The following is a 21,359-nucleotide window of genomic DNA, read 5'->3' as shown; positions in this document are numbered from 1 at the left end:
ACAAAATAATCAGTTACTAAAATTAATAATAATCAAATTAGGTCATTGTTACACAATAAATTCTCCCTCGTTCTGAATTTCAAAAAAAGAATCAACAGTCCTTGACTTTACAATAACTTATTTGTAAGTTACATTCTAAGTCGTGGGGACAGTGGTAACCAAAACTTGTACCAAATAAATTGAAGTTAACCTATCACCTACTACTAAAAGTTAGAATAACCCTGGAAGATTGACAATAAAACAACTTTCACTCTTAAAATAAAATAAGCAAAACCATGAAATTTACCTGTGTAAATAAAACTTAACACACACTTCCCTCCCAAATGGGGGTTAAAAAGAAACATGAGTAACAAATCCCCCCCCCCAAAAAAAACTCTAAAAAGACACTGTAACCATGCACAACCCAAAAAACAACCAAAATAAGCCATGATGACATAAAGCATGACATTTAAAGGTGGAAAAAAATCCTAACCTAAAATACATGAACCCAACCAACAAAGACAAATATAGATATCTCAAAATCTTAAATAATCTCAAAACAACTACATTATACAAGTGCATATCTACAATGGAATATCACAGAGTTGATTATTGTAAGTTGTTAAAAAACTTGCCATCAAACTGATACAAAAATAAGTGTTGGTTAATGTGAAATAGATCAAAAGCACAGAAAACACATGTAAATAAAAAATAACAACCCCCAGTGGGAAAAACAAGTCTGAAAGCAAATGTAACTTGAAAGAGAAACAAAGTGGCCAGCTGCCAAGGTCTCAAATAAATAAATAAATAAATAAATCAGTATTTTGAGACAAGAAGTTTGAAATTCCTGAAAAACAGGAAAATGGATGAGGTCATAAACAACCCAAGTCAACTTAACTAGTTGGGCAGCAAAAAAAAGTAAACTTACTGGATTAAGTAAACTTTTACCAAACTTAGTAAAAAACAATTATTAACTTTAACCCTAGGATTATGTACAATAGTGCAATGTTCAAATAACTTAGTTACAAATCCATGCAAGTCTCTAGGCCTTAAAAATTGTATGGTGTTAGTAGAGAAATGTCACTAGAATGAAATTGTTATATTGGGGGGGGGAGTTAAATTTTTAAGCTTGTTGATGCAAATTTGAACCTTATTGTTGAATCATGAAGAATGCTGAGACAACTGAACAACTGGTGCCAGACAACAAAATTAAAGTAAGCTCTCCTAATAGAAATTTAATGGTGACTGAAGATAAACTAAATTACATAAATTATTAACTTTAATAAATTATATTACTTCAAAGCTCAAACTATATAAGTCAATACTTAAGAGATAATATCATCCCTAGTGTTTTGGAATAAAATCAAAGGACTATTAAAAAAAAAGTTTTCAGATTTTACATCACCGCCAAAGGGGGCCTGTTTTTTAACGTTTGTGTGTTACCTTTATTTATTAAATACCATGTTCTTCACACTTAAACCATAAAATTCAACAGCAATATCACATAGTAATTTTAAAAAAGCACATCTTTAGAATTTCCGATACACAGTCACGCGTGCTAGAGATAAAAATGCCCTACCCCATACAGTGTTGCCAGTGTTCGTTTTGAAATTGTTAAGATTGTCAATCAAAAACTCATTAAAGTGTTACAAACTATGAAATTGATAATAAAACAAATTCAGTGGAAGATTACATTATTCAAACTTTGGTGGTGCTAAATACCGTTTATCACAATGTTAAAAACATGCATACCATTATGTAGATTTTTTATTATTTAATTTCTTTAAATGTAACACAGGACGATAATATTTGGTGGCAACAATTTGAAAAGTGAAATGGAAATTTTTCAACGTAAAATGCCCAAACGAAATATATAGTCCTTCTGGGCTAACACCCTTTGGGCTTAAAATAATAATAAATAAATAAAATAAATAAATAAATAATAATAATAAAAAAAAAAAACCTCCTGAAAGATTTCAGATTTTAAATTACATCTAAAGGAGCATTTTTTTAGCATTTTGTCTGTTACCTTTATATATTAAATATCACATTTTTCGTACTTAAACCATAAAATTCAGTTCAAGAGCAATATCACAAAATAGTTCTAAATTGAGCAAATCCCTTTAGAATTTCCGATACGCAGTCTCACGCGCTTGAGATAAAAATGCTTTTTCTGTACAACATTACCATTGCTCGCTTTGAAATCCTCGAGTTTGTTAATCAAAAATTTGGTAAGATAAAAATCTAAAAAATATGAAATTGATAATAAAAACAAATTCCAAATTTCAAATTTTGGCTTCCACATGCTCATATTTGCAGTAAGATTATGTCATTCAAAATTCGATCGCTCTATGTACTGTTGTTTTATCACAATGCAAGAAATATACATACATTTATGCAGATTTTACATTATTTAATTTCTTCAAATATAATGCAGGACTCTCACATTTGGCGGGACCAGTTTGAAAAGTGAAATGGACATTTATAGTGAACCAATGCAAAATCACAAAACGAAAACAATAGTCCTTCAGGGAGAAAGGCCCCTTTGGACTAAAAATAAAAAAGCAAAAATGATATTCAGTATCAAATTCTACAAATACTGTCTCTCAAAATAAAATTACATCCTCTGACTTTCCTGAAAACCCATATATCCCATATGAAAATTCTTAAACTCAAGAGATAGACACAAACTCTTTTTATCTTTAAATACAAATACAATGACACCATACACAAATTAATGAGCGATTGGTGTTTTCATACTCAAAAGCTTGTTGCAAAATTAAATTTAGATTGGAATGGGTCAGAATTTCATATAATACCTGATATTATAATCGCCAATCTAGAAATATGAAAATTACAATGTTCTTGCATGAAAACAATGAATGAATTTCAAAAAGGTTTCTATGTTTATTTCAAAAGAACTTGTAATTCACTTTATAATGCAGGAGCTAGATAACTGAACTATTTATAATACAATTCTGGTGTAAAATATATAACTATTTAATTAGACATTTCAAATTTTATGTTCTTCAGCTAATTTTATTTTGAATTTTCTTACACTTTTACAATCAGAAAATCCTGAATAAGGAAGAAAAGCTTTCATTTACAAAATAAAAATATTTCAAGTACATTGAAAATAAAATTAATTTGCAATGTATGTACTACTGTTTGCATAAAATTATTAACTTAACATTGGATGAGCCTTTACAAAACATTCCACAAATGTCTACAACAAATTAAAATAATCCACATCAAATAAAATTTGAAAAGAATAATTATGCTGAAAAACAATGAAAGTAAGGGCGTGGAATTTGCACAATTCCAACTTTCATTAATTCAGTAAATTTCATTTATTGCTGGAAAACATTTTACTTAGCAATGGTTAAAACTGAAATAAATTAGATTCAGTGATCTAGTACATGCAAATCTGAAGATATGGAAAAAAAAAAAAAAAAAAAAAAAAAAACTAGGGGAGCTTGTGGCTATGGATATCTTTTTCAGATTCAGTTAAATTTTCTTTTTCAAATTTGGATGCATTCAATATATTCCTTTGAATTCTTTTCTGATTTGAATCACAATTTTCTTTAGCCAATAATAATTTTATGTGACTCTCAGCTGGTAAATATTAGCTATCAGACTGACTGTTCAACAATTATGAACCCATAGTTCCACAATACATGGCTCTACTTTCATGCACAAAGCATCACACAACAAGCTGCTGTCAAAGAAGTTTGTAATATAGGTATACACCTCCAAAAACACAACAGAAGACCACCACTTCCAATACAAAATTTCAGTATTACACTGATGGTTGAGGCCAAGATAATAAAACTGGCTATGCCTTTTCAGTACACTCACAAAAAAGAATTCAACACATGGAAAGCACATTTTTTTCACCCAAGAATAGCAGCTTCCAGGTAGAACTGCACTCACTAGCAATGGCAATAACTCATGCAGTAAACAGTGGACACTACAATGCCAGTTTTTACAGTGACAGCATCTCAGTGCTACATGCCATCCTAAATCCTGTCCACAGTTCTCATATCATCAGAAATATTCAAAACTACTTATGGTGCTTCAGACACCTTAATTTCCACCTCCTTTGGATAAAGGATCAGACCATGGCTCATTTCCAGTCTTTTTTAAAAAACAATACCTAAGCAATATGGACAAGTGCATCTGTGGTAGCACAGGAACTCTCAAACATTACCTGACAAGCTGCTCACTGACATACAACCACCAACTCAGATTTCTGGACGGTACAGATGACAGAATCCCGTACCAATGCTATATCTTCAAACAAAAAGCATCACAAAAATCAAGGCTATCATGGCAGCAGACAGGTTGCATCTGTGTGATGTCACTTAGTTTTGCCTTTTGTACAGTCGCACATTACACCCCCATAGAAATATCCTCTTTTTTTTTTTTTTTTTTTTCAATAGTATATCACAAACTATTACTGCAAACCACAGTTTGAAGCAGATTCTAGCACAGCAGGAAGCATCAGACTACATCTGTCTAACTGTCAAATGTGATGGCAAGGACTGATGTCCCCATCTTCTGTCACCTGTTGATGTATGTCTTATAAAATATAAATTGATTCAAAGATTTTTTTCACTTTAATTATTTTTCCTTATTGATAAACTTTATTGGTTATTATAACATCACATTACACATACTCTTCCATAACACTAGAAGAAAAACATAACATCTCAAATATCATAATCTAAATTACATAAAAAAATTGACCAATATATAACCAACTAACATTTATTTCTTGATGATTACATCTACAGATACTAAGGGACAACTGCACTAATATCTGTACTGAAGGAGCAAAGGCCATGAATGGCATAATAAATGGGTATGTACAGCTTATTAAAAACATCATCAAAACCTGCTCTAGTAACCTTTGCATGATGCTTAGGCAAGTACTGGCTGCAAAAAATTATCCAGCAATTTTAAGATTGTTCTTGGTAAGCAATCTTAGCACTTATAAGATTGCTCTTATAGGTTGTCAACGTCATTTACTTTATAAAACCTCGGCTACTAAACAATCATTTATTGCAAATACTATGTGAGGACATGGGAAGTGTATACAGGGTTGCCACTCAAGCAAGAGAATGACTCCCCCAGGTTTTCCAGGTGTACTTTAAGAAAATTCCAGTCTATCTGTGTAGTGTGGCATCAGCTGTGCTAAGAGGTAAATTAATTACGATACCACTTGAAAACACAAAAATTTGGCAATTGCATATTATATTATACATATATTATAATTGCCAAAGCATTACTATTATAACTATAATAGGAATTGTTTTCTCAATTGAAGATTGAGAGTAGAATCTGCCAAATCTGGATTAAAAAATGTATTTTTCGGAGACATTTTGCAGCTAAACAAAAGAAAGAAATCTCTTTAATGATATTTTAAAATAAATTCAGGTATTTTACATTTATTTAGCAGCATACCTAAGCAAAAAATATGTGCATTAAATTTTGTCATGGTATGTCATCATACTGCTAGAATTAGTTTTAGGAGAATGCCAGAGAAAATTGCCTGGAATTTGAAAGTATTATTAACTAATAATAAATAAATTTAGAAGGAAAAAGCCACATTAAATGATACAAATAACATTAGAATAATGTTGATTAATTAAACACTAAAATTGAATTACAATAATCAACGATTATTTGGCAAATATAGTTATATTAAATAATTAGCTTAGATGAATTATTACTTATTTTTTATTTTACCGCAAAATGAGAAATAAAGTATTTATTATTAAAAAAAAAAAAAAAAAAAAGTGGGTGGGGCTTACAAATTTTGTGGTAAAATCCTAGTATCCTTGGCATGATTTTGAAAATTGTAGCCTACACCAAAATGATTTGTTTACTGCTCATCTTAAATATCCGGTTTACTGCTCATCATAATGACACCAAATCCCATGTCCACCATACACTAGGATCAAACCGATTTCGTTTTATATGAGAATGGAAAGGTATTTTTTCTTTCATTCAACATGCTTTGAACATGCGAGTCTCTTGATTCTCAAGGTTACTGGAAACTTGCTTTGTCTTTCTAAAAGACAATCTGATTGGAGCTGCCGAATGATGTTCACACGATACATAATTCACGAAGAAAGTGATTGGTTCCAACGCTGGCGCAAAAATCGCTTTTTGGGAGACTGCCGTATGAAATTCTCTGACTTTTGCAGATTTTGACTAAAATATTCAAATGCCCCTGACATTTTTTGGTAACTTTTCGAATTCCCTGACTTTTCCCAGTTTTTCAGGTAACGTGGCAACCCTGTGTACATGTATCTCTTTCTTTATATATTTAAGTCAAATCGTTGTCTCAAGCAAAAATACTAAAATACTCAAAGAAAAATAATACAAACAAATACATGTATTTAAACTGCTTACAAAAAAATTCTTGCATTCCACAAAAGGATAGAACTTGGACAATTTCTGTGCACTCAAATGACTTGCTTCCCAACAATAAAAGGCTTCTCAGAAAATGAAAGGTTGAAATAGTAGAGACCTTTATTGAAAAAATTATTCAGTACCTGAAAGGTTTGAGTGAAGCTTAATATCAAATGAATTGTGGATTAAAAGCCCATTTATTGGCAATGCATGAGCTTCATCAATGTTACCAGAAAAATACGTACTTTTTGTTTAAATGACATCTGATTCATTGTTTCAATGAAAATTTAAATTAATGGCATTAAAGGAATTCATTCTAGTGCAGTTTAAAGGATGAAATCTTAACTTGCCAAAACGGGCAATGTTGACACTTTTACCAATTGCAACTGCACAAAATGCTGTTTTCAGCTTTATGTGTCAAAAAAAAAAAAAAAAAAAAAAAAAAAATACCGCAACAGACATGATGCTGAACATGACAGAAGAATTTAATTTCATCCATAAAGCCTAATATTAAAATATCTGCAATAACGAAAAGCAGTACCATTCATCTCATTAAAATTTAGATTTAAAAGTCTTGTTTGAATAGGGTATTTAAAATTATTTAATAAACTTTTGCATTAATTTTGAAATTACTTTTCGGAGGAAATAAATATTATTTGAAATAATTGTCTTTGTTGCAAATAACCATTTGCAGAATGTTGTTGTAAAACCACACTATTGAAGCAAACCAGGAGTTTCATGATAAAAGTGACCATTAATGAGGACTTATCAAAAATATTAAGAAATGCTGATCTATGACAATACAGTACAGTATTCTGTACACCCTGTCAGAAAGTAGGCTAACAAGCTTAGGCAGGGGAAAGCATCACTTGAAGATAGTCCAGACTAAGCTGTAGTATGGATGTGACTACTGATGAAATGTTCATTATTCAAAGAACATGCAATGGAAAACAAATGAGTGAACACTTTCTCAGAGGACTTTGGAAATAAACACTAGTGTTGAATAAGTGGAAAAAATTCGGGTATGAAAAATTGAGGATGTTAAAAGTCTGCATCAGATGAGTAACCCAGAATGCTGATGTCAAAAATAATTCTTCCTTCCCCTTCTTCCACAATAAATGGATATACTCTAACATCTGTTTGAACATCTATTAGTGTTTTTATGACCAAAAACACAAAAGTTCAACATATTGGATATCGAACATGCAAATGATTAAAGTTTCAAGGCACATGAACAGGAATTGCCATCATAGCATGCATTTCTAGTGCATTTGCAATTCGCAAAGTATAAAACCAGTAACAGAGGTGGAACATTTATCTTTTTTTGTTGCTGCCATTGTAATTTGCTGTGTGAAGATGTTGGCAGCAATAATTGCTACAAGGAAATTTCTGACAAAATGAAGGCTCTGGAAGGCCAAGAAGCACAAATGCAAGGCAAGATAGGATTATTGTTCGCCAGGCCCAAACCGCCCCAACAGTATCACTGTCGACTATTCAATGCACTACAGCCACGTCTATACCTCTCGTGGTACCATCCATCATCTCACAGTGCATTTCTGAGGTTGGGTTACACTCACAGAGGCCTTTGACCCCACAACATCGGCATAGTCGTCTGGAGTGGGGTCACAGCCGATCATTATGGCTGCCATCAGACTAGCATCAAATAGTGTTTAACAATAAATCCCGCTTCCCTCTTGAAGCATATGACCACCATGTTCATGCTTGGAGAGGACGGGGCCAGTGGTGCCAATTAGCCTTTGTTTTACAAAGGCATACAGCTATAACACCTGGTGTGATGGTGTGGGGTACTATTTCTTATGACAGCAGATCATCTTTAGTAGCTCAACGATATGTTGATACCATCCCGCGGCCGGTTGCATTACCTTTCATGGCACGTCATCCTAGGGCCATTTTCCAACAAGATATGCCAGGCCACATACCACTCGCATATCTTTGGACTGTGTCCGTGCAGCTGGTACTTCTCCTTGGCCAGCAAGGTCACCAAACCTTTCACCAATTGAGCATGTCTGGGACATGGTAGGGCGCCAGATTCGGGCACCACAAAATATTGCAGATCTGGAGCGACAACTGATGAGTAGAATGTGTCGCAGAATGACATAGGAACCTCTACCACACCTTGCCTCGACGAATTCAAGCATGTATTGCTACCAAGGGCGGTTCGACCAACTACTGATTTGAACACTCAATGGGTGATTGTGAGTTGTGAACAGGTACTAAGACCTTGATTTTTTAATCATTTTATTATCTGTGTATGAGCTATACACATAAATATTAATTCAAAGCTATACAAATATTAGAAATGTTACATAAAAACACAGTTTACCCCTTTCAAACATAAATATGCACATAATGCTTCAGCTTCACCTGAGCTCTTAAGACAAGGAACACCCAGTGATCTGAGTAACTGTTCACACTGTAAAGAAAATAATAATCTGTTAAGTTTTGTTTGAGCAAGAACACATTAAATAAAATAAGCCTTTTCATATTAAATAAATTTGAATCTGAAAATTTCATAAGTGTTTGAAGAAAATTTAAGTTAATGTAGGACAGGAAAAAATTACAACTGAAATTTAGTTTGCACGTAACTGAAATTTAGTTCAGTAAATTTCAGGTCAGCACTTGTTAATTAAACAGACAAAACGAAAAGACTAGACTGCTTTCCAGGATGCATCACAAGCAGGAGACCGGACAGTAATTGCAAATGGCTGGCTAAGAGCAGAAACAGCCATGCCTTAACCAGGATTTGAATATTAGTTTACCAGCATTGCAGTTGTCTACATTTATTATGGCACAAAGTGTCAATTTTTAGCTAAAAGTTTACTCTCAGTTTAAATTTAAAATATAATTATGTTGAGTAATTTAAATTATATAAAAAATTAATCCTTATAGTCTACTCTACAGGCAGAAAAGAAAAATATTGCTAAAAATGAGCAAAGTTTAAGAAGCTTAGTCATCTTTCAAATATAGGGTCATGCAAGATGTTCTATTGGTTTTTGATGATGAATAAAAATGAAGCAACACAAAAATATATACACATACACATAGATTCATTGAATCGCATAAGTAGTATTTTGTTTCTTGATTTTTTGTACTCTCTGGCAGTTGGAAAATTCCTTTTTTGATAAAAGTCACTCGATTTATTCGTAAAGACATCGTGACTATTTGATAGTGTCTAAAGAAGTAAACTCGAGGACATTCAGAGAATTCTCAAGTGAATTGAAGAGACTTAATATACTCAAAATAATTTCTGATATTTATCGAAATGTGGGGCAAGCACTGATATGAAGGACAACAACATCTATACAACTGGTCAGTTCTAGGTGCTTTGCTTCAATTTCTGCTTTTAAAACTGCAATATGAGAACAGAAATTTTCAGAATTTATTATTTAATTTGATCACAACAATTCAAAGGGCACAATTCACTTGTAATTCCACCATACACAAAGCAATACTGTTTGGAATGTAGCCCTCCTCTTGATGTTACTCAAGGAAGCTGGCTTTTCCCCTGCTTTCCCCCCTTTGCCTGTGTGTGTTATGCTCAGCATGAGCATGTGCTTGGAAAGTTTTTTGACCGTGTGTGCATAATGGATAACAATGACTGCAAAATCCTTTTGGACATTGTATCAGAGGAACTGGATTATGATTTGGATAATAACACAGACTGGGTGCTGGCTTAAATGGATACTGCCAAAAAAGACATAACATAGAAGTAGACTTTATAAATGGTGTGACTTTTTTCAGGAAATTGGTTGGTTTTGAAAAAAAAAAAAAAAAAAAAAAAAAAAAAAACTCATGTCGGCTACAGATAAATTTTTAAAGGAAAATCCAGATGAAGATGTGAACTTGCATCGCAATGTGGTTTGTGCTCAAATCAAGGAGATAAAAGCCCACTTGGATGTTAGTGGAAATTTGGCTGATGACTAATTTTCTTGACAGTCACATATTTATTTATTCTAGTAATATTGTTAAGCCTAGTACTAGTGTGATTTCTATGAATGATTAAGTTCCAACATCAGAAAATGTTTCCTACTCGAATGTTAACTCTGATTTAAATACAGAAAATTTTAGTAATCCCCCCCAATAAAATGAAAGTCTATGATTGCAAAAAAAAAAAAAAAAAAAAAAAAAAAAAAAAAAAAAAAAAGTCTAAAAGCAAGATGTGTACTCAAGTGACTCAAAGGGAGGAGGAATTTTCTTTCCCTCAGAAGATAGCCCACTTTAGTTAGATAGCCAATTTACTGGAATAATTATTAGGTGCACTAAAAATAAAATATTTCCTATGATAGTCATTGTTACTAGTTTAGATGGCCTTGTCATTGTGCATAGACTGCTGCTGTTCCCACACAAAAGACCACTCAGTTGCTTTTTGCGAACGTTATTTTGTTTACATTCTTTCCCTTGAATGGACCTACACACCTTATTCACCCTAAACGAGATCTCAGAACAATAACATTCTTCCCCCTTTCAAATCAACATTCTCATTAGTTTGAATAGTCTCTCTCCTCTGCCATTCCATGAATCTTCCAGGACCCATCGTCTCCCCACCCCTGCCTTTTCTGCAATTTTTTTTGAAAGACGGACATGACTCCACCTGCCTCGCAATAACAAACTCTTATGTATTTCCCCTTTAGCATGAATTGATTTTTCTTTGCATTCTGCCAGATACAGATCCCATCAGTTTGGGTATAAGTACTTGTTGGATGGTTTTTAAGAAAGAAGGGAGCGGAAAATTTTTGAAAATGTCACCTAAACGGCACAGAAGCTATACTGCTGGTTTTAAGCTTAATTTAATTTCACGTGCTGAACAAATTGGAAATCGAGCAGCAGCTCGAGAGTTTGAAGTGGATGAGAGATGTATTCGACACTGGAGAACTGAAAAAGAACTTCTTAAAAATATGCCACATGTAAGGTGGCCAAATCTAGAGGACGACCTTGCAAACTGGATAAAGGAGCAACGAGGAAAGGGAATGGCAATTTTGACTGTAAAAATTTGCTTACAAGCAAAATTTATAGCAAAACGAATGAACATAAATAATTTCAATGGAGGTGTAGCAGATTTATGAAAAGAAAAAATACTTCTGTGCATACTAGAACAACAGTCGGGTAACAATTACCAATGGACTGGCAGGATATCTTTTCTAAAAGTCATCTTTTCTAAAATATGTGACAGATATTATTGATAAAAAACTTCTTCGGTCACAGATAATAAATATGGATGAAACACTGTTAGCTTTCGACTCTTCTGCAAACAGAACTGTTGATGAAACTGGTGCAAAAACTATATCTATGCTTACGACGAGGCATGAAAGAACGTCATTTACGTGTGTGGTAGCTTGTGGGGCAAACGGTGACAAGCTAAAGCCGATGATCATTTTTAAACAAAAGACTATTCCAAAGGGAGATTTTCCTAATGACGTAATTATTTGTGCAAATGAGAATGGCTAGATGTGCGAAACAATCATGCATGAGTGGCTACAAAAAGTTTAGCAGTGTCGTATGGGATATTTTTTCCAACTAAAGGGGTTATTGATAATGGATTCTATGCATGCTCATTTCTTTGAGTCAGTGAAAACCAGATGTCAAAAATTGTCTATGACCGAAGCAATAATTCCTGGTGGTTTGACAAAAATATTACACAACCGTTAGATTTGTCAGGTAATAAATCCTTCAAAGCTGAAGTCCGAAAGCGGGAGTGTTCAATGAGTGAAGGATTGCATATGTATACCAAAAGCGGTAAATGCATAGAGCATCTTATGAAGTTGCAAAGCGGGTAGGAAGTGCGTGGAAATCGGTAAAAACATCGTCAATAATAGCAGGGTTCAAAGAAGCTGAAATTATATCCTTAGATAAAGAGACTGTAAACCAAGAGGATGAATGTGACGATCTGGAAGACTTGGACTTAGATCAGGATTTACTAAATCTTTTTAATTCAGATAGTGAAGAATCAGATTTTGATGGCTTCATATGATGTATAGTTTGCTGTAATTCCTTTTGTAAGTAAAATTTAAAATTTCCTTTTGTCATCCAAATTTAATATTTCGTTGTTGCAACATTTTTTATAATATAGCCTGAGTATTACAAATATGGACTTCTTTAGTGGGTAAATATAAGTATATATGTGAAGGTAAATATATTTTCCACATTTCTTATCTTTAATTTATTTTTGAGTTATGGTTTCATTTCATGCATTTTTCTTAACTGGTATGTCATATATCAGGACTTAGGTTGAGATTTTGCATCTATACAGCCCAGGACGATGTCACGCGCAATTTATTCTATTGCAGCATTTACGCCGATGCTGCATTTTTGTGTAATTTTAATTTTTTTCCTGCCATTCTTCTCAAGTGCGGCGTTTACACTGATATGGCCTTTCTTTCAGAAATTACGGTATATTCAATTTCAAAATGTGGAATGGTACAGCAAAACAAAGATAATCTGGGTTACAACATGTATTTCATATACACATCCTGTATATATTTATGACATACTGGATACCTAAAATAACATAACCAGCTACTACATAGAAAGATTTCTAAGGAATGCCAGCAGCTGAATCATTATGGCTTTCACTTCAAACAGCATCTGAATATTTTCTTGGTAAACAAAGCCTTTGAAGAATCATAACAATGAGAAATAACATTAATTTATATTCGGAAAGCAAAAAACCCATAGTTCTAGAAAACTTCAGCAAGTGTTGCTAAGGTTGGTACACAAGGTTGGTACATTCTTTCTACTCTGAAGGAATTTTGGTCAAATCACAACATTAAATATAACCACTAAATGTAAGTCAAGTTTTTTAATGTAGCTTAATTTTTTATGGGTATACAACCCCTTCCTCTATTTTGTCTCCTTGCTAATAGGCATTCAAAAAAATACACTCGCTCATCTAATACCATTTATTAAATAACTGGGATATGCTGCCAGTTTGTTCAGAAAACAATTTTCAGTTTACATAAATCATTGAAAGATTTATTTTTATACATATACATTGTTATGCACTGACCCATTTTAGATAATTGTTCTCAAAAAATATTTTACATGCAATGATATCAATAAAAAATATTACTAACTGTATATAATACATGCACACATTATCTGATGTTTCAAATAAAAACACAACAATAATTGGTAACAATGGTTAATAAATAATTTTTGTCAAATTCTGAAATATTAATTTTACCATAAATCATTAACTTGAGAAAATATAGCCTAAAATTTAAATTACTTGTTCCAGAACCCTGTCAAACATTCCTCTTGACACATGTTCTGAGTTAGAAAAATGTTTGTGTGGATGAGGCTGTCTTTGTTTAATAGCATCTCCTTTAAGAAATGGTGCATTACCTTCCAAAATGAATACTGGATGTGCACCATTTCGCAGAAGGCGGGATACACGAAAAAACAAATTTCTATAAAATACAGGTAAAATAATTCAGTAAAAATTGTAAATTCTACATATCATATAGCATTATAGAATTCAAAAAGTTCTTTTTGTATTACATTATACTGATATAAGCAATGCATAAATATAAAATATGATTTGGAGAGAAATGAAGACTGAAAATACTTACAAGAAATAAAATAACTATGCAAATAACATATGCTGCATAAAAACTAATTATTATTAGTAGAAATTTTGAACAGAAAAAAAGCAAAATATATGGGTTTACTAAGGAAATTTTGATAGTTAATATACTATTTCAATGCATACTTCAGGTTAAAGACTTTTTGGAAGTTTATATATGCATACACAGAAGCTTTAAAAGATTTCACAATGATACACAAATTCTAAACATGACTTGAGTAGCACTAAAAAAAGATTAATGGCTGACAATACACTGATGAGTCAAAACATAATGACCCTATGCACACTATAAGACTACATTTTCAGGAATGATGTAGATGGCACATGTTAAGGAAGAGACTTTATTTAATTGTTATTGAGGGTACTGAAGAGTTCTTTTATCAACTAAATGTATGTGTAATGAGTAATGTTGTTGATTTGAATTATTTTGGTCACCTCCATTATAGTTAAACTTCATAATAGAAAAGCACCTGGGAAGGACAAAATCTCTAATTCAATGATTAGACATCTGCCTGGTAATTTCATTAATGAAACTCTGTAGCATTTACAAACAGTAAAACCATGAAACAGTACCTAAAGTCAGACAAGCTACATAATTGGGAGTTTGTTTTAACAGCTCTCTTACACGAGGACCTCACATTTCTATGGAAATCAGGAAAGCCATGAGGGTCTCTAGGAAGCTCCAAAATATTCTTGATGCCTCCTCAACCACTGGATCTTGCTTGCAAGAAGCTAATTTACACATCACTATTAAGACCCATCTTTATATATGCCTCCCACCACTGGATTAAATAAAATGCAAATTTCCTAAAACAACTATTTATGAAAATTCACAGGAGAACTCTGGTTCATTCATAATGAACAGCCACGCAGAGACCTTAAACTTCAAAGTCTGGCATCATTCATCAATAAATTAAAACTATAACTATCACCAATCCAGAGGTAAATTATTCAAGCAATTTTAAATACCAGCTCCTAGAAATAGACATCAATTTAACCTACTTTTATCGGAATATCCCATAAAATTTTTTTATTTCTTCCACCCCAAAAAATATGCAGCATTCCGGGCTTAGCACTTGGGTAGATGACCACACAACAATGTGAAAAATTTAAATAAGTAACAGATGAAATGACAATGTCACATGCAAAGCAAGGAAAATGAGCATTTATATTATAAAAAGAATGTGTCGAAACATTTTCATTTTTTTTTTCTTTGTATTGTCTTATCTTTATCTATTTTTAGATACATTGTGTAAAATATTTGGTAATTGTAAAATTGTTATAATAAGTTAAAGAAATACTACATCTGCTAAAATTTTTGGCGACCTACTGCTGCAGGTCCTATGACCCCCAAGGGGGTCATGACCCACAGTTTAAAAAATCCTGCTATAGAGGACACGTGAATATAGGCCATGAAACAATGGAAAAATCCACCTGATAATTTTTTTACATACTGAGGATAAAGCATATCATCTTTCTGACAAAGTTGATCAATACATGTGCCACCATGACCAGAGCAGAGGTGGAAGTAATTATGCTTTGAGAGAAATTTCCCCAGGCATCCATAGGACCTGTAGTTCCTATAGACAGGGTTGTCATTTAAACAAGATAACAAAATTCCCTGACTTTACCTAGCGTGTTTTAAGAAAATTTTAGTCTAGCCATACAGTGTGCACTGGCTATGCTCAGGATAAATTATATATTTACTCTCAGCACAGCACCATTTTCACCTCCACTTAAAAATACAAAAATTGGCTGATCTTTAGAATATGGTAACTGGTAGTTTGGCGACATTTTGGAGGCGATAAAGGTTACTACCTGGGACTTTGGTAATAATGTGAGCAGTACTCACTTCCGATTACGCATTATTTTGTGTGAGGGAAATGAGAGATCATGGGATATGTCATGTGATATTAATGGACGAATTACGGTTCTTTAATCGGAAAAGGGGGGAAATCGGGAAAAAATCTGGAAATTTTGTATTTGGCTTTATTCTGTGTTGTGTGAAACAGTGTTCGTTAATTTTTGGATCCCATGGCCCTAACTGAAGTGAATTCGAAATGGGTATTTAGTGGGATTGAAAGGGGTAGTAATAAGTGTTTCTTTAAGGTTGTGCGAGATAAAAGTAAAGATGTTTTATTAAGTTATTTATTTTACCTGGTACCTTGGTGTGAACTATAAGTATGATTTTAAAGATCCTGAAACAGAAATAAGAAAAGTTTATCGGACACGTAATGAAGATTCTGAAGAAGAATAGGTAAGTTAGTATTTTTAATTATTTGAGGATATTATTTTTATGCATTGTTCTAAATGTAAGGTGGAAGTAAAGTAATTTGCTTAAACGTGCATGGAAATAATTTAAATATTTGACACTAAGTATTTGTAACCATTTGTAATGTTTGCGGTATGAATTAGTTAGTGACGTTTGTAATATAATAGATAATGTAGAGGTAAAAGTTTTTGGATATTTTATTTATTTTATATGGGGAAATGTTCATATTTGGAAAGGGTATATACTTTTTCGCGATCAGGTAATTTCATATATGTTCTTTTTACCGGGTTTAAAGATTCAGAAAATTGTTATGCATTTTCGTGAAATTTTTCTAATTTATGAGAAAAAAGCAGTGTACATGGATATAGTGAAGAGTGTGCGCAATGCCATTTTTGTGTAATTCTGGGATGTTTTTTTAAGTAAAAATAAGTCGATGTGTACATGGTTTAGTGATATTTTAATTAAATGATAGTTATTTTGTGAATTTTATGTTTGTAGGAATTTGGTATACGTTTAAGTTGAAGTAAACGTGCATGGAAATAATTTAAATATTTGACACTAAGTAATTGTAATAATGCTTGCGGTATGAATTCGTTGGTGACGTGTATAATATAATAGATGATTTACAGGTAAAAGTTTTTGGATATTTTATTTATTTTATATGTGGAAATGTTCATATTTGGAAAGGGTATATACTTTTTCGCGATCAGGTAATTTCATATATGTTCTTTTTACCGGGTTTAAAGATTCAGAAAATTATCATGTATTTTTGTGAAATTTTTCTAATTTATGAGAAAAAAGCAGTGTACATGGCTATAGTGAAAAGTGTGCACAATGCCATTTTTGTGTAATTCTGGGATGATTTTTTAAGTAAAAATAAGTCGGCGTGTACATGGTTTATGTGTATGTGTTATTTTGAAAAACGTGTAAGGAGTATGGTATTGTGCACTTTTTCCCAATTTTGCAGTGAATATTTGTCATGATTAAGCAGTTTTGTTAGATAAAATTTCTAGCATAAGTGTAATTCGGCTAGTAGATTGTTGGAAGAAGTGTTCAGTAGATAAAAAGAAAAGAAACATGTCTTTACTGGCGGAGGGGGGAAAAAAATAGAGGGTTGCTGTAGGAGAGTTGGTCGCCAAAAAAACGCCAAGTTACCATAATGTAAAGATCAACCCAAAAATTTCTTATTTTTATGTCCCTAAAGCATTACTATTACAACTATAATAGAAGTTGTTCTCCTCAGAAACTTTCAAATTAAGTTTTTGCCAAACTACAAAATCTTGCTATATAATATATACTGAAACAACATTCTCTTCAACAATGAATTTGACAAAATTAGTCAAGTCCAAAAAAGTTCCCCTTTTAATTACATGAAAAGAGTACATATTACCAGAAGCGACTGTTAGTACATTTGAAATATTTGCAGCCATTGATAATGAAATGCATTTAACATAAAATGTCAGAACAAATATAATTAATTAAAAGCAAACCTTAAAAATTAATTTTACATGCTTAAAGACATATGTTTACAAAGAAATTAAATACTTGCAATTCTAACAAGTAATAAACAAAATGAGATATGAAATTCTTTGATTTTTCAATGTTATGTATAAACTCTTAAACACTGCATTTTTTCCACCATTAACTGTGATAAATTTATATCCTGAATGACAACTTTATTGTTTTAAAAAAGTATTACAAATACAGGGTTCATAGCCACATTTTAGTTAAAAAAATAAGCACTTTTCAAGCACATTTTAAGAAAAAAAATAAGCACCTGTCTAATTACAATATACACAACTGCATAACCTTAAAAGAAAAAATTAGACTTTAATTTAAAATATGAGCAATGCAATATTTATTAAGAGAATGAGCATTACCTCAACAATGGAAAACAATTAACTTTTTTTTTTTTTAAATTTTAAATGACAGTTCAATTTACAGAATTAGTTTACAATAAGAGGGAAAAAAACTATGCAGAACTAAACTATATTACAAAATTTAATGATGATATTTCAGTTGAAAATATAGAAAATAAATAATAATAAGCCATATTAATTGTATTCGTTTGGCAACTAATAATAAATACAATTTATTTTTCCACTCTTATTAATATTTAAATAATTTAACTTAAATCAAAATTCTGAACATTTTCTAAATTTTCATTGCATAACAGTTTTCCCTTAACATATATCCCAAGCAAAGTAATTTAAGTAAAAAAGAGGCACATTTCTGAAATCAGAAGATGGGAAATTGCTTCATTTAGTCATCCTTTAACAGTAAAAGCTTAACTAACCAGCATACTCGGAAATTCCCGAATTTTCCGGATAGTAACTGGAAAGTACTGGAGTAGTAGTCCAGTTACTATCCGGAAAAAGAGGAGTGGGGGAGATTGTAGCCGTTCTTTAGATTTAAATTTAGGTTAAATAAATGATTTTGACATTTCGATATGTGCATCATATAAAAACCAATGGAAGTGAGAAATATTCTGCTTAGAAAGCACAGTAAAACTCGGTTTAATCCTAGTATCCGGTGCACACGGGATTTGGCTACTTTTGGCGACTTTATGATGAGCAGTAAAAACGGGACATATACGATGAGTAGTTAACGGGTCTTTCAAAGAAAATATATAGTTAAACATAGCATATACTATGTTATATACACACATAGTATATAGTGTGTAGTATATATATAGACGTTCTTTGGATCATTTTTGGTGTTGGCGATAATTTTCAAAGTCGCGCCAAGGCTGCACCGTATACTAGGATTTTACCTAAAACTCTTTTAAGTGTTCATAAACAAATCTCAGACTGAACATCAAAATTAATTACCAATGCAAAATACCGCAAACGTTATTGCGCAATACGTGCGGCGTAATTCTTCCATATGTGATATTACGCAATCGGAATCAACACCTGCCGGTATTCGGAGAAAGAACTAAATAAAGGAAAAGAAAGAGACTTACTAATCTGGGGTGTTTCTGATTCTAATTTTCACCAGACTGTATTAAATTTCTGGAATAGAATCAATCTTTGCTTGGGTTGGGTAGACCGCAAAAACTTTTAGTCCTATTCAATCCAGATTGGACAGTGACAAAAAAAAAAAGTCCGCTGCTTCAATATCAGAGATTTTACGGAGAAACTCCCAACCTCCGTACTGTATAATGTATTGGCAAAGAAAATGAAATTATTTTGACTATTCGATTACTTTCCTTTTATTTAAGCCATTCCGAATATTATTCCTTAGAAAGCTAATCTGTGTAAAAACACACCCATTTTTGGAAGTTTATCTATACTTCAGCAGTTATTGCAACTATGTTATTATAAACATTCATACATATGCTCATAATATAAGCATAACGATCATAATAAACACGAATATGAACTGACCAAGCAGAACGAGAATGCAAATTTTTAAGATCTTGATAGAAATTCAAACGTGTATAGTATTTGGGTGGGAGGAAAAGAATGCCGAATGTAGCGGAATTTTCTACTGCTTTTGCAGTTCTTTGACCAATAGAAGGATGGGCACCTGTCTGTACTCTTCGTGCACACCAAAGGTTATGTTAATGCAGAGAAAGGGGGGAAAAGCTATTTCTGGGAGTATGACTCACCATCTGACATTCCATATTAGGAAGAAAAGTTGTTTATTTAGTTTCGGCTTTGGTACGGGGGAAAATAGCGCTTTCATTAAAAACAAAGGATTAAAATAAAAGCACTAAAAACAAAAAAAATAAGGGCTTTAAAGAAAAAGTAAGCACCTATAAGGGCCTTTATATTTTATTTTCAAATATAAGGACTTATAAGCACTTGTAAGGACGGCTACGAACCCTGAAATAAATTCTGGAATGGAAGTTATTATTCACAAAATGACAACGGGGAAGCAGCTATATCTATCCCATTACACAATATACAGGGGTTGGACAAAAATATGGAAACACCTTTAAAAAAACATGTTTCTTTGCTTAATATGGTGTAGGAAACCCGTTGGCATCCAAAACAGCTTGCAGTCTTCTCGGAATGGATAAATACAGTTCCTGTATGTTTGCCAAGGGAATATTATACCATTCTTCCTGCAAAACGGTGGCAAGTTCAGATAACGATGTTGGCGGTGGACAACGAGACCGCACTTTCCGTTCCAATGTAGACCACAAAGGTTCGATAATATTCAGGTCTGGTGACTGTGGTGGCCAGGGGAAATGGGACAACTCATCCTCGTGCTCAGAAAACCAGTCCTGGACAATGTGAGCTGTGTGAACATGGGCTTTGTCGTCTTGGAAGACACCATCACCATCGGGAAACAAAGTTTGTACCATGGGATGAACTTGATCGGCCAAAATGTTCACATAAGTCTTGGCAGTCATGTGCCCTGACACAATTATCATGGGACTAGCAGAGAACCACGATATGGCTGCCTAAACCATAACAGAACCCCCGCCATGTTTCCCTCTTCGCAACAAGCAGTCTGTATTATAGGCTTGAGATGGTGTTCTCCAAACGTAAACTCGGCCAGAAGTGGGAAACAATGTGAAAGAAGACTCGCCAGACCATATTACTCGCTTCCACTGCTCTATAGTCCAGGCTTTATGACTTAAACACCACCTTTTCCTGTTACGGGTATTAGCATCACTGATGAGTGGCTTCTCGATTGCAGCACGGCCAGCAATTCCCTGTTTATGAAGCTCCCTTCTAATTATTTTGGTACTCACAGGGTTCGGTAACACAGCATTCATTTCAGCAGTAACTTTTGCAGTTGTGGTCTTCTTATTTTTCGTCACAATTGCCCTTAATGATCGTCTGTCAGGATCACTCAGGACACACTTTCGTCCGCGCTGTGATTTAGCAGATGATGTTTTTCCGCTTTTCAAATATGCGGAATAAATCTTCGATACAGTACCTCTTGAAACACCTCGGCTACCTTGCTTACGGAAGCACCTACCATACGTGCTCCAACAATTTGCCCACGTTCGAAGTCTGTTAACTCTGACATAATGCAATGACAACCTCACATAACAGTACTCCGACAACAACTGAACTGTTTAGCACATTTACGAAGTTGTATAGGTGGCGTCAGTAGTCAAAAACG

At 33.0% G+C, this 21,359-nt stretch overlaps 1 protein-coding gene across 5 annotated transcripts in view; it reads right to left on the bottom strand.

Annotated features, from left to right (window-relative positions):
* The window catches only part of Gen (XPG-like endonuclease), a 92,071-nt gene that overhangs the window by 61,667 nt on the left and 9,045 nt on the right, over window positions 1–21,359 (bottom strand). For 4 of the 5 annotated variants that reach the window (XM_035368619.2, XM_035368622.2, XM_035368618.1 and 1 more), the window contains 2 exons: window positions 13,646–13,826; window positions 8,744–8,833 (listed from right to left, as the gene is read on the bottom strand). In XM_035368619.2, the coding sequence (XP_035224510.1) occupies window positions 8,744–8,833; window positions 13,646–13,826 (271 nt within the window). The remainder of the gene's footprint in view (window positions 1–8,743; window positions 8,834–13,645; window positions 13,827–21,359) is intronic. The other variant, XM_035368620.1, reaches the window with a different exon arrangement.

Source organism: Stegodyphus dumicola, chromosome 3 (genome assembly GCF_044657685.1).
Source record: "Stegodyphus dumicola isolate Sdum_Otavi_A_Nest chromosome 3, ASM4465768v1".
Taxonomy (NCBI): Eukaryota; Metazoa; Arthropoda; class Arachnida; order Araneae; family Eresidae; genus Stegodyphus; species Stegodyphus dumicola.
The sequence above is the reverse complement of the archived record's forward strand: the minus strand, read 5'-3'. Positions and strand labels throughout refer to the sequence as shown.